General features: G+C 38.3%; 1 protein-coding gene across 1 annotated transcript in view; it reads right to left on the bottom strand.

The window, feature by feature from the left end:
• Nucleotides 1-6,589: 6,589 nt before the first annotated feature.
• Nucleotides 6,590-14,263, bottom strand: part of LOC140163066 (tribbles homolog 2-like) — a 14,379-nt gene continuing 6,705 nt past the window's right edge. Inside the window, exon 3 of the mRNA XM_072186437.1 lies at nucleotides 6,590-9,189. Coding sequence (XP_072042538.1) covers nucleotides 8,718-9,189 — 472 coding nt within the window. The 3' untranslated portion in view covers nucleotides 6,590-8,717. The remainder of the gene's footprint in view (nucleotides 9,190-14,263) is intronic.

Raw genomic sequence — 14,263 nt, 5'->3', positions numbered from 1 at the left:
TTTTAGAGCTTGTGTTCAACAGTTTAGTAATGTTAGTTGAATCATTTTAACAACAAAATTGTCAGATTTTTCATATTTTGAGCCTTAAAGGAGTATTTCGAGATCCTAGCATCCTCTTTTTATGACATTTTTCAGTACGTATCCACGAAAAAAGCATATTCCCAAAATTTCAGTTGATTCCGATTTTGCGTTTGCGAGTTATGCATGATTATGTGTATTACACTGCTCCATAGACAATACGTTGTAATTTCGTTCTGGTGCACCAGAGCGAAATTCAAATTTCGCGATATCTTTGCTAAGCGAATTAATCTGCAAGAAATATTTTGTACATAAACATTATGTAGCCAGAGTATTCCAGTGATATAAAAATCTCAACTTTTTTGAGAAAAGTGGGGGATGAGGCTGTGGATCACGAAATGCCCTTTTAATTAATACAAACAGTAGAGTTTGCTAGTAATTAAAAAGAAAAAAAAGAAAAAAGAAATCCTGACCCAATTGTTAAAATTCATTTGAGGACAAGCAAACATTTTTTTTTCTTGGCTTTATGTCAAATAATTTATAATTTAATACCGGTGCTTGTGTACCTGAAGTTTTCAAATGGACAATAAATTGAAAGAAGAAACAGTACGTTTAGGTGTAATTTATTATGTTGTTTTGCGTTATTCCCATTTCACACCAGAAATCACCTTCATGTTGGCCAAAATATAAATGTAAAATCCTGAAGTTTTGCACCCACATTATGTCAATGAAGCTCTTTAAAAACACCCATTATACATAACACCACCGATACAAGCATGGAAACTGGTCTTGGAAAAAAAACACTGAAAACCATGATTTTCATTTTCTGTGAATTTGATTCAGAAATAGACTGAATAAACACTGAAAATAATATACAGTAAAACCTCATTATAACAAAATCTGATGCAAGAAAAACCCTGTTATAAAGAAGTATTTTTCCAGATTCTTTTGTTATTTATTGTTTTTACAACCCTGATATAACGAAATTTGGATATAAAGAACTAGTTTCTCTGTCCCCGACAACTTCGTTATAATGAGTTTCCACTGTAACAAAAACCGCTGAAATGAGCGAAAAGCAGCGATTCGCGCGATGCTGCAATGTTTTTAAAGCATCGCATCGCGCTGCGATGTGGAGTAAGAATCGGACTTTACGCATTGCCACAGATCACATTGTTATCTTGATAAAGCATATAGGCTGTGCATATAGAACTTAGTGCAATAAATCAACTGCTATCAGGTTTTATATCTTCGAAGTTGTGAAATGACCTGAAAGTATTGGGACAGTGATCATCATGGCCTTCGGTTTATCTAAGGCCGTCAGTAGACGAAGGGCATTGGTTAAAAATAAATTGGGCTCAGCAATAGACAATTTTGTGTGCACTGGTTATGCAGGGTGAAGAAATAAAGAGTGTGTAGCCTAAATACCTCAAATCTTAGATGTGACCCTTTTCTTTTTGATGTTGCCACATTGAATGATATTGATACACAAAGAAGCGTGTTGTAAAATTTTGCCCTATCCGCCCCTTCCCCCCCACCCCACTTTTTAGATTCATGAGCGCACTGAGCCCAAAAAAATTCATAACTTCCGTCGGCAAAAAAATATTTTCGTCAGTACATTTACAAGTTGTGACCCCCCCGTTCGAATTCCTGGTTACTCCACTGACATTAATTGTGCACCTGTATTTTTAAGGCACATGGTAATCAGTTTGTTTGCAAGCAGAGCCGTTATGTATACACCCCCCCCCCCATACTCTTTGTCATTTCTCTCGCCTGTATAAGGCCTAAAAAATTTGTTTGATTGGCGTCACTTTTCTGTTTTTTAAAATTTTGATTTTTCTTTTATTTACAGTTTACTGTACGGAAGCTTGGAATTGAGAATTCAAAATAAGTTCAAGTTCAATATTGGCAAAGTGCAAAAAAATTACATGCGTAAAAATGTCAATATAGTTAGTGCGAAACCTTTCTGGATGAGATATAAATTTTTTTCAAATGCAGATGGTCATTTGGTGAAATGGCATATAGCATGAAGCCCATGTGTTTTTTTTGGGAGGGGGAACAACTAAAAGAATGCTGGGCATACTATCAGGAATAGTAGGGCCTAAGTCATAATTTTTTTCATCTGGACTTTCCCTAAAAAGATGCCTTAAAAATAAATGTAGTTATTTTAGATTCATATTCAAAATTGAAGTTTGAAACAAAGATTTGAAAAAAAAATCGGGGTGAGGGGGATGTGGGGAAATAAACAAATTTTGTGCAAAATTGCTGAAAAAGTTAAAATTTTACTGGGGAAAGAGTTCTGACTAAGGGGCATTTCCCCCCCTCCATTGGCACCGCTACTGTATCCAACTACAAAAGTACATGTTTATTGGGTGCAGGCCTCAAATTTTATTTTTCAAAGGCAATTCTTTCCCAAGGCCAATGAGCAAAGGGCATGAAGAAAGGCCCGCCAAAGACCCGGGGCCAAAGAATGCTTTGAAATCAGGGCACAGAAGCCATAGCCTGGTGTCCTCCCGGGGGTGTCCTCCCTAAATTTTGAGGCCTGAGTGGGTGTTGGGATTGGGTGCTGATACAAAAAGGCACACTTCCTCAAAAATAACAAGAAAGTCGGAAATACACGTATATCCTGCTCAAAGTGTAAGAATGCATTCCACAGACCAAATGTTACATTGTTTTGATTTTATAACCAGGAAGACCAATACAATGTACAGAGAAGTGTGTTCCAATCTAGCCATATTTTTATATCCCTTTACATACATATGTACCGTACAGGAAACGGCACACTGATTACTGTAAAAGTGGACATTTTTACACTATTAATTTTTCGCGCTTTGCCAATTTTGAACCGTTTACCTTCTTTTTTAAATTCATGATTCTAAGATTCCTTACACTGACCCAAACACAAAAGAAATATATTCGCGCATTGTTATTTTCGCGGTAGAAGCTTGGAACACGATGTGTGAAAAAAAATGTAACATGAAAATTTCCATTTTTACAGTATTATAACAAGGACACTGTCCTTTTATTATAAGGAAATGGGCTATTCCAGTTGAAATCCATACACCCCCTGTGAAAGACATAACCACAGGGGTGTATGGATTTCAACTGAATAGCTAGCCCAATGCGGACTTTGTTCCTCTACCTGTTTTCCTGTGGTGTTAAGGAACTTTCGAGATTTTTCCTGCAATGTCATGATTCAGTGTGCCAAATGGATAAATCCCCTGATTGTGCAATACTGGCTTGCTACCCTGGTTTGTATTGGTTGTATTCTAGAAATCACAAGCTGTGGTTTCAGTTGTATTTGGTTGTATGTCTCACTCTTGTGCAACTTGTATCGACTATCTAGTGAGCCACATTGCATACACAATGAGTTTTGAGTAAGGCCACAAGTATGTGCCCATGGGGGGGCACTTCGAGTCCCTTGCCTTGGTGGTTTTATGCCAAAACATGTAAAATCAGATTTTGGGCACTTCCACCACTTGGTTATCATCCCTAAGGATGAAAATAAATGGGTTACATGCCTTGTTTCAGGCCTGTTACTTGCCTACTGTAGCCCATGAGACGGGCATTGAGAGTAACAATCACAACATCAAGCTACGTACACTGTTTGTCTTGAACCATAGCCCATCACCATACAGGCGATATACCCAGGAAATAGGAAATGGTAAACCAAAATGGGGTTTCATCGCAATTTGGTGTCAGAATTTGAGCTACGGTACTATTGTTGCATGGGGCTATTGAATTGTGCCATTGGATTATTTAATAGACCAGTAAGAGCTAGTAAGAAGTAATACATAAGTCCTGTTTTGCAAAAGTGAGTCCTGGTCATGACTACTATTCAGGCGAAACAGGACTAACTTTTTTCCGAACGGAGTCCTGGTAGACAGTGACAGTGGCGTAACTTGAGTCATCCTATGGGGGGGCACCGTCCATGATTGGGGGTCCTGATAGTTGGAGGGGTGCACACACCATTTTTCGGTAATTTTCCTATGGGATTATACCCCTTATTTTTAAATAAATTTCACAGAAAATTCATGATTTGGGGGTGTATTTATCAAAATGTTTGACATTTTTGTTACTTGTGTTTGCCGATTTATGGGGGAGGGGTGCATTCCCCCACCGCACCCCCTGGCTACGTGCCTGGATGAAGCTAGCACTATTAAGAAACTTCTGATATCAAAATCTATTTTGATGGGATAAAGAGGGGGGAGGCTCTAGAGATAAGGTCACCTAATTTTACATGTGCCCTACTTTGGCAGCTATACATAGTGAGAAAACTAAATTAGCCAAACGCTATTTGGCAATAAGGTAACAATTTCGTTGCTGTATAACATCGGGTCACCTATTTTTACATGCGCACCACTCTTGGCAGTTATAGAGAGCAAAAATTAAAAAATGTCCCTGGATGCCCACGTTGTGAAAACACACACACGTAACACACCTATTAATACCTGGATTTCTATTGCTTTGAATGCGCACTATTTTTGGCATCATTTGAACTGAAAATGAGAACACATCCTACTGCTCACACTATGGCATGCATGGGCAACTTGCCAATATGTTATACATGTACCCAACATCTCTGGCTTTTAGCCAGCTTACACCACAAACCCAGACAAGAGAAAAGTTAGGTAACCGTATTGTGCAATTATACTTGTTTGTGATGTTATCATGGTTATTGGAGAAATGGGGCAGCTTGATCTAATGTAATTCTGCAATAGCTGTCACTTGACACATGAACATGTGAAAGTTTTAGATGTACTCAATGAACTTCTATAAAAACTGGAACTGGTGGTGCTGCAGTATACTGATGCATGAAATGACTTCATTTGTTCTGGTGCCGTCACCTCCGGTTTAATTCTTTAATGCAGGAGGAAGAACATGCCTTTTGCGAAGAAAATGGCGGCCAAGAACCAGCCCCTTTCCAGCAAAAATGCAGCTTATTTAGCCAATGTGAATGTTCAGTGTGGGGTTACAGTTACACTTTGCATTGGATTATTCCCGTTTAAATCCATACAAGCCTATAGAAGACATGACCTTAATCTTCAACATAGGGAGTGTGAATTTCAAATGTAGTCACTCATAAAATCACACTCTCTGTGTGGAAGATTAAGGTCATGTCTTCCATAGGGTGTATGGATTTCAATGGAATAGCCCATTATGGAATATAAGGTACATAAATAAGCAATGCATAACACACAGGTTTTATTTTGATGCCATCGGCAATTATATTATTTTTATTTTAACTTTCATCATTTTATGTAATAATACTATATACACAAAATACTTTGGCTAAATGACAGTAATAATCACGCGCTGCAAATTTGCATAAATTGTATCCCACTTGGTTCCATCGGCAGGGGGTTCCTCTTTGAGGTGGCAAAAACTTGTAACAGCGCCCCCATACGCCAGATTAGGACTGATCACAACATCCTCAATGTTATTAAAGCTTAGCTTTTCAGCTACACACGTATTTGATGAAGTTGTGAGAAATCCCCCAAAACAATTTTAACAATTTCTTATGACTACCTTTGCACTGTAATTTTAGAGTGAGAATCGCAAAGTTTTTGTCAAGAACCTTTGGTAAAGCATGAGTTGATTGTAACAACGCATGATGAAATTCTGTCTTACCCATGTAGCTGTTTTAAATCTAAACCCGTATAGTACCTATGTTGGTTCAACAGTGCAGCACGCATATGCTACTTGAAATTACTGAAAACGTAATTGAGCATGGTAGGACTAGTTTTACTACTATAGTTTTGGGTGATAACTGGTAAGCCAGACTTATAATCATGATTATGGCAAAAGTGCCCCATCCCTTTTAAATGACTTACATGTACTTGTAATATTAAGCACCCAGGGCACTACAAATACAGCACTTGAAAACACAAAGAAACATTAACAAATATGGTAAACAATGTAATAAATTGAAAAGTTTTGATGGTTGGAAGAAACAGTGATCAGAACAACTTTACGAACATATTGTGCTACTGAACGGATAGGTGAATGCTTGGATCTAATATATCAACATGTAAGGGGTAAAGGGGTAGAGGAAATAACATAATAAATTGAACATTTCAATATATTTTCTCTTTCAAAGGATCATGTTAGGCTATTGCAATTGAAATCCATACACCCCTATTGAAGACATAACCTTAATCTTCCACACAGGGAGTGTGAAATTCAAATGGAGTTGCCTCAATCTGGGATGAAAGTCACATTTGACAAAAAGCATGAAAAACGGTGTTAAAATGACCAGAATGGCCCTAAAACGGGCTGAAAATAAAAATGGTGTAAATCTGGACACCACAATAGCCTGAAAACTTAACATCCCTGCTCAATGGGCGACTCCATTTGAAAAAAGCAACACCTGCGTAGCAGATGAAGGTCATGTCTTCCAAGGGGGTGATGAAATTCAACCGGAATAGCCCATTTACAGCTGCAAAACAAGGAGGTTCAAAAGAATAACACTTTTTTGGTACAAAAAATAAGCCATATTTACGCCAGGGTCTCAATTGAGCTCGTAGTCAGAGCACAGCTTTTAACCCCACAAATACTTGTAAATTTTGTTAAATTGCTTTGCTTTAGGGTCCAAATGTTAACTTTGGACACATCAATTGCCTTGAAATGAATATGGGTGTCCTCACAAAATATTAACCTTGGACGGTTGACCACGTTGTTGAATGGAATGAGATGATCAAACGGCCATGGTACTGAATGGAACAGAGTCACTCACAGTCGGACCATGGCACAGTATGGACCGCAGTATATCTCGCTATAAACGAGCAACTATAGTTGCTGTTTTTAGTACCATAAATGAATAAATCACAGGCGTTATAATCATGAGCTCTGTAATGATCAAAAATCTGTAGGTCCATGTACCTACATAATGAAATACAAATTGTTTTACAAATTGCATTGCCTTCGAAGGTACAGTTTGTATCCCACCCACGCCTTTGCCAATTTAATGTACTTGATCGTTAAGCCAATGAAGTGGAACCAAAGAGTACCGATTCCGCTTGTGTGTAGCATACCTCCGGATTATCTCACTATGCGCCTGGTAATTTTTTTTTATTGCTTATTTGCATTGTCATGCGTGACAAAAATTCTGTGTGCTTTAGTGTCAGCACGCAGACCTTTATTATACGCAAGCATAAGGATGCAAACTATTATTGTTTGATTCGGGCTCTTGGCGATAAATGCAGGTCTTTTCAGGTGGTACACTATTTGCCTTGCATGACAAAGCAAGATGGTGGATTTACCAGTATTACACATGGTGCAATATTGAGTTGGTACTCCTTAAGTCTAAGCTCTTTGCGTCTTTACCTTGTAAACTTGTGACTGTCAATAAATGCCTCTGTTATAAATCTTTATGAAGAATTATGTACAAAAACCTGAATTGTTTGTTTGCTATTCCACTTAAAAAATCCACACCCCTGCTGTACAAGATTTTGGAATTATCTTCCACAGGGGGAGTATGCATTTCAAATGGAATGAACACATTAGGCAGCTCTACATGTAAATACCCTCCTAAGAAAGATTCAACTTGAAGCTTCCACAGAGGGAGGGAGTTTCAAACAGAGCTGGCTAATGTGGTGATTCCATTTGAAATTCTTACACCCCCTGTGGAAGATATTTCCAAAATTTGTCACAGGGGGTGTATAGACTCAAAATGGATAAGCCCAATGCCTGCTTTTGAAAAGCAAAGCATGCGACTTGAGATTGAAATCTCAATAGTTCAGTTCAATATGCCATGTCAAGCATACATGTACCATTGTTCAAAGAGTATGTGGTAACTGTAACATTATTTTGATGAAGATTTTGAAGTAAAATGGATGGACCTCGTCACCTTGAATGATCCGATTCTGTGGCTTCATAGTAGCCATGATTGAAACAGCAGATAGGTAGCTGGACTCCTTATTGCAATGGCCATTCAAAAATATAAACCTTGGCAGGATGTGGTGTAGGTTGGCTTGAAGAAAGTGGTCCAGAAACGTTATACCCACCATACCAGTACTATTTTCAAATGCTAAACACACACACACACAGCAGAGAATCATGCCTTGCCATCATACCATATACCAATAATAAACATCTTAAAAAAAGTAATTACACCCCCCCCCCCAAATAATGGCCATTATTCCAAAACCGGTTATTGTATTACAAATCTGTAAAATGCATTGGAAGCAGAATTTATTTCTGCACATTTTGATAACTGAAGTAGCAATAAATATTGGTGTTGCAGCATAGGCCTACATTTAAATCAATGTACCCCAAGATTTGTAATACAATAGCCCGTTTTTTAATAATGGCCATTATTAAAGGGGGGATAATTACTATTTTTGAGATGTTTATCTATAAACCAGTGCATAATGTAATTTTGAACAATTACAACAATTGCTATAACTGCGGCTTTCGATGCAAGATGCATAATTGACTCTGTGTTGACATTCCTTTGAGCAATGAGTTTTGTATGTTTTAGCACAGTTCTCCCAATGCATTATGGGTAGGCAGGCCTATTTCTCTGCTGCGGTCAAGAGGCAAGGAAACAACATGTAGTGCAGAATTTCCTGAAGAGAGGTGAATATCCCTAAATGCTTTGTGGCATCTCTATGTTCACATTGATTACTTTTAAATATATTAAATACAGATTTTTAAGTTTTCTGTCAAAAAACAAATAAACACAAAAATTCTATTTTCAGCTATGAGAAGAATGAGTCATCGTCGTCAGCGATACCCATGTCAGGTACCAACTGATCATCTACAACTTTTCCCGATCTCATCGGCATGTGTTTATTATGAGTAAAATTGTTTAACCAGGGATGTTCCAGAATTTCATCCGCTGTTAGTCTTTCGGTAGGATCCACTCGCATCAAACTGCGAATCAAGCACTTGGCCTGCGGCGACACCGAATCCGGGACGTTGAATTTCCCGCACCGGATCTTGCCGAATAGAACCGACGGATCCTTGTCATGGAATGGATACCGCCCGGCGAGCATGGTGTACAGGATGGCGCCGAGGCTCCAGATGTCCGCGCATTTTCCGGAATAGCTACTGCTTGGGTTGAGAATTTCGGGGCTCACGTAGGCCGGGCATCCGTGTTTGTCGCACAGCGAGTCGTCTTCGCTGCTGAGGATGGAGGCGTCCTCTAGGCTTTCAAGCACAACATGAGATCTGTAGAAAAATAAAATCAAGAAACATACATTTTGGTAAATAACGTTTTATTCTTGACCATGTGAAATTTGATGTATGGTATACAAATCTATGACAATATGAAATACCACATGTGAGACAACCAGGGTTATAGCTAGGCAAATTTTAGTGCCGGGTAAAATTTATATGAAATGGTAAAAAAATTGAAATTTTGATAAGAATTGCTAATTTTTTATACTGATTGTTCATTGATTTTGAAACATTTGAGACTGGAGTGCCGGGTATTTGGGCTCAAAATTAACTTGAGTGCCGGGCAGGGCCGCCCGCCACCGCCCAGCGTAGCTACAACCCTGGAGACAATGTTGTCATTATTGCCCTATAATAATACAATGAGAATGCACTAATCCAAACACCTGTCAGTAAAGGTACTATCTAATGCAGCCAGGACTCCCCCTCCCCTCTCCTGGTAAGCTGGGAAGAACCCTGATATTTAAGACTTTTAAGCCTCTTTTGTACTTTAAACCCATTTTTCATCAGAGTTTGCCCCCCCCCCTCCACTGGATGACAGCAAATGGGTTTGGTAGTCCTCGCATATTGGATTAACCCCCCCCCCCATCACGATGGACCTTGGATATGGTGTGATATTTTAATATTTCGTTATCTGATAAGCATCGAAGATCAAATTGACAACATTCCTGTCCTGACAGGATGAGGTCATCAATTCCAATACAGGATCAAAGGTTGCCTCATTCATTGATAGGTTACCTGCTACTTCTACCTATGCTTCTACAAACTATAGAAGGGCCACTGCACTTTGCCTGATTGATAATCTCTCTCTGATACAATTTCAAAACACTGTGTAATTGTTGTGAAATCTGATACACTGCATGATAGGTGCATGTGATTAAGTGTGGTTAAGGCGGCCTTGATCAAATACAATGCAAGTTCTGTCAATGCTTCCATAAATATAATTTCTTAACTTTCTTTATGTAGGCTTTGGTCAAATGAGGGGAAGTGAATTTCTATCAATCCTTCCACGAATCCAATTTACAGTGGAAACCAATTTAATATACGAAGTTGTCAGGGACAGAGAAATTATATCCAAATTTCGTTATATCAGGGTTGTAAAAACAATAAATAACAAAAGAATGTTGTATCTTGGTTCAGTGGTTCTGGAAAAATACTTCTTTATAACAGGGTTTTTCTTGTATCAGATTTCGTTATACGTAATAGGGTTTTACTGTATTAACTTTCTATAGAGATTATTTCCCAATTTGTATTTTTTAATATTATAGTTTTCTTCTTTTTTTTTTTTTCCCCTGCATGATCGTCAGGTATAGTCAGACCTGGTTTTGATTCCTTATTTAATGACATCACAGTAAGTTCACCCATTTGGATATTGTCATGAACAGTTTAGAAATGTTACACAGAGTTAGGCCTACTCAAATCACCCTTGGGGAAAGCATGTGAAACAAAACTCACAATTTTAAAACTTTTTATTTTCAAAACCCTAAAACTCTAGCAAATTTAGTTGTGGAGTTGTTTCAGCAACTCTGCTGAAATGCCCATGAAGTGACATTTTTTAACTAAAATCTCACATCCAGATTAATTACAAATGAAGCGATTTATGCTCAACGATGATAAGGGACCGTTCACAAACACTTGTTAGGGGGGCCTGATGCAAAAAGGGGGGCCTGAAATTTTTTGACCCTCTAAGAGGGGGGGGGCCTGAAAAAATGACCACAAATTTTCCTGGAAAATTTGAGTTTATATCTTTTCTATGGGGTTGACCCATAATTTTCATGTCAAAAGGGCCCTGAAATTTTGAGGTCTGTAAAAGGGGGGCCCAATTTTTTTTTTTTTTTTTTTGCATCAGGCCCCCCTTACAAGTGTTTGTGAACGGTCCCTAACGTTTGAGGGCTTTTAGCACTGAATCAGTCCCTGCCTACATACTGCAAGTCTCTCTAGCACATACATGTATATTTGGAAATCACTTTGAAATCCAATGGTGCCAGTGCCACCATTTGAGCTGGCTAGTGGCTACTATACTAATTTAATGACTTTAAACTTGCAAGACTACAAATTAACATTTTCCTTCTTGAAGCCGGCATATAGCCACCGGTCGGCATTTTGGGGTCCAATGTTGGCACAATTCCACATTTGGAGCCTAAATGTTACCTTGTGACTCATGAACTGGGATAAATATAGTAACAGCATTAAGTCGCGCAAGGAAAATGATTCATGTTAAAAATAGTAATAGCCATATGATTTCTATGACTGCAGATGAAAAATCAGGAAATCCAATCATAAAATGTGTAGGTTAAGTCCCTATGCATGATGACGGCACTAATACTCAAAAAGAGCCTGAGAGTTACAGAGCTGGTTCAATCATAGTCTACCTACATCAGCCGTCAAGATAGAGTTTTCAACTTTATTTCAAGGGCCACAGAAGGGCCAAACACATTTCAAATTCAAACATGGATGCATTCACCTTTTTTAAGGGCCAAACCAGTTTCAATAAACATATTTAGGAGTTGGTCCTTGGTGGGTTGTTCGACATGTATCATGGTCCAAACAAATCTACTCTTTTGAAAATATCACCATTTCCAAGAGTTTCAGTTTTACTTTCTGTAATGCTGGAACTTGGCCGAGTTTCCAACTAAAATAGTTTTGTTTGTTTTGGCAGCACCGGTCGTTGTTAAGTCCAACAAGCAAGGAAGCACCAGACAGGTCGTGCCGTCAAATAGAAGGTTCCGCTTCCGTTAACAAAATTGTGAAAAACAACAACAAAAAGGACCCATTCAACCATGTCAAATGCGGAACTACCGTACTGACGCGAGTATAGTCCCACCTTCGAGTAAAGTCCCACCCCAAATTTTCGAAGAATTTCAGAAATTTAAAAAAAATTTTTTTTTTTTTTTTTTTTAAGTTATTTATTTTTCGGCCTTGAGTGTCCCAGGACCTGGACCTAAATGCTAGGATCATTCATGGTTGACCTAAAAAAAAAAAAAAAATTCAAGATATTTGTATTTTTAATATGAAAATTGATACTTGGTATTCATGTCATAATCTATTAATGATTTCAAAATGCATTCAAATTCAATGCATTTTGAAATCATTAATAGACTATGACATGAATACAAATTATCAATTTTCATATTAAAATACAAAATATCTTGAAATTTTTTTTTTTTTTAATTTTTTTTTTTTAGGTCAACCATAAATGATCCTAGCATTTAGGTCTAGGTCTAGGGACACTACAAAACCGAAAAAATAAAAACTTAAAAAAAAAAAAAAAAATTTTTTTTTTTTTTTGAAATTCGAGTATAGTCCCACCCCCCAATTTTGAACAAGAGCACCAATGGCGCTGTGGCTCTGTGCTTTTTTGAATGTGAAAGTAATTGCAGTCGAATGTGCAACAGGTGAAATCATATACATTGTATGTGCCAGATCACACGCATAATCATACATCTTGCTGGTTGGTAGCTATATCTTATTTGCAGAGCATAATACATCCATCAATAAGTTTCATATCCACATGAGGTTTTAGTAATTTGACCACAGATGACCCTGAGTGACCTTGGATGACCCCAAAATGACATTCCAAAAATTTGGCTTGAAATGTTGACTGTACCCACCAAGTTTCATGCCCATGCGAGTTTTAGTAACTTAACCTCAGATGACCCTGGGTGACCTCGGATGACCCTGAAATGACCTTCCAAAAATTTGACTCTAAATGTTGACTGTACCCACAAAGTTTCATGCCCATACAACAGTTTTAGTAATTTGACCTCAGATGACCCCTTGGTGACCTCAGATGACCCCAAAATAACCGTCTGAAAATTTGACTCTAAATGTTAAGTGTACCCACCAAGTTTCATGCCCATACAAGTTTTTAGTAATTTGACCTCAGGTGACCCCTTGGATGACCCCGAAATGACCGTCCGATAATTTGACTCTAAATGTTGACTGTACCCACCAAGTTTCATGCCCATACGACAGTTTTAGTAATTTGACCTCAGATGACCCCTTGGTGACCTTGGATGACCCCGAAATTACCTTCGAAACTTTGACTCATAATGTTAAGTGTATCCATCAAGTTTCATGCTCATACGACAGTTTTAGTAATTTGACCTCGGATGACCCCTAAGTGACCTCGGATGACCCCAAAATGACCGTCAGAAAATTTGACTCTAAATGTTAACTGTACCCACCAAGTTTCATGCCCATACGACAGTTTTAGTAATTTGACCTTAGATGACCTCGAGTGACCTTCACCCACTAACCAATACAAACTTGTTCTGTCTGGGGTCAAGATGCACCTGCCCACCAAGTTTGAAGAATGTGCGACCCCTAGTCTCCGAGAAAAAAGGTTTTTGCATATTATGCATAAATTATGCAAATTAGGTAGGTAATTACCATATTTTGCGCTGAAAATCGAATCAGGTCGAGATCCTCTGGTCATGCTACCCCCCACCACGTTTCATCATCATAGGGCTTAGCATTCTTACGGATCCCCAGAAACAGCTTCACAAGGCGGATTTCTTCAGATTTCCAACCATTTTGTAGAAGCGTTCCGCATAAATTATGCAACTTAACAACTAAATGCGCATACTTTTCGCCAAAAACTAATCAGGTGATCAGCAGGTGTGTATCATTCCTGTCACAAGGTTTCGTTACCATGCACCGCTATCAATTTGCGCTGATATTCGCATAAATTATGCAAATTAGCTATGTTAATTTGCATATTTTCACCGAAAACATACAATTACGGAGCAAACTTGGATACCCTTCCTCCCACCAAGTAGCGCCCCGTGAGGTCTTACGGTTCCCCAGATACAGCTCCGGACAAACATTCGGACATCCCACCCCCACACACAGACGGAAATAGTGATTACTAAGTCCCATCCTGATCAAAGTTCAGAAATGAAATTTTATCAATTTGCGCTGATTTTTGCATAAATTATGCAAATTAGCTATGTTAATTTGCATTATTTTTCACCGCAAACATACAATTACGGAGCAAACTTAGATACCCTTCCTCCCACCAAGTAGCGTCCACGTACTGCGTGGGTCTTACAGTTTTTTTTTTTTT

The sequence above is a fragment of the Amphiura filiformis genome, chromosome 10 (assembly GCF_039555335.1).
Source record: "Amphiura filiformis chromosome 10, Afil_fr2py, whole genome shotgun sequence".
Taxonomy (NCBI): Eukaryota; Metazoa; Echinodermata; class Ophiuroidea; order Amphilepidida; family Amphiuridae; genus Amphiura; species Amphiura filiformis.
Note: the sequence above shows the minus strand (reverse complement) of the source record. Positions and strands in the feature narration are given on the sequence as shown.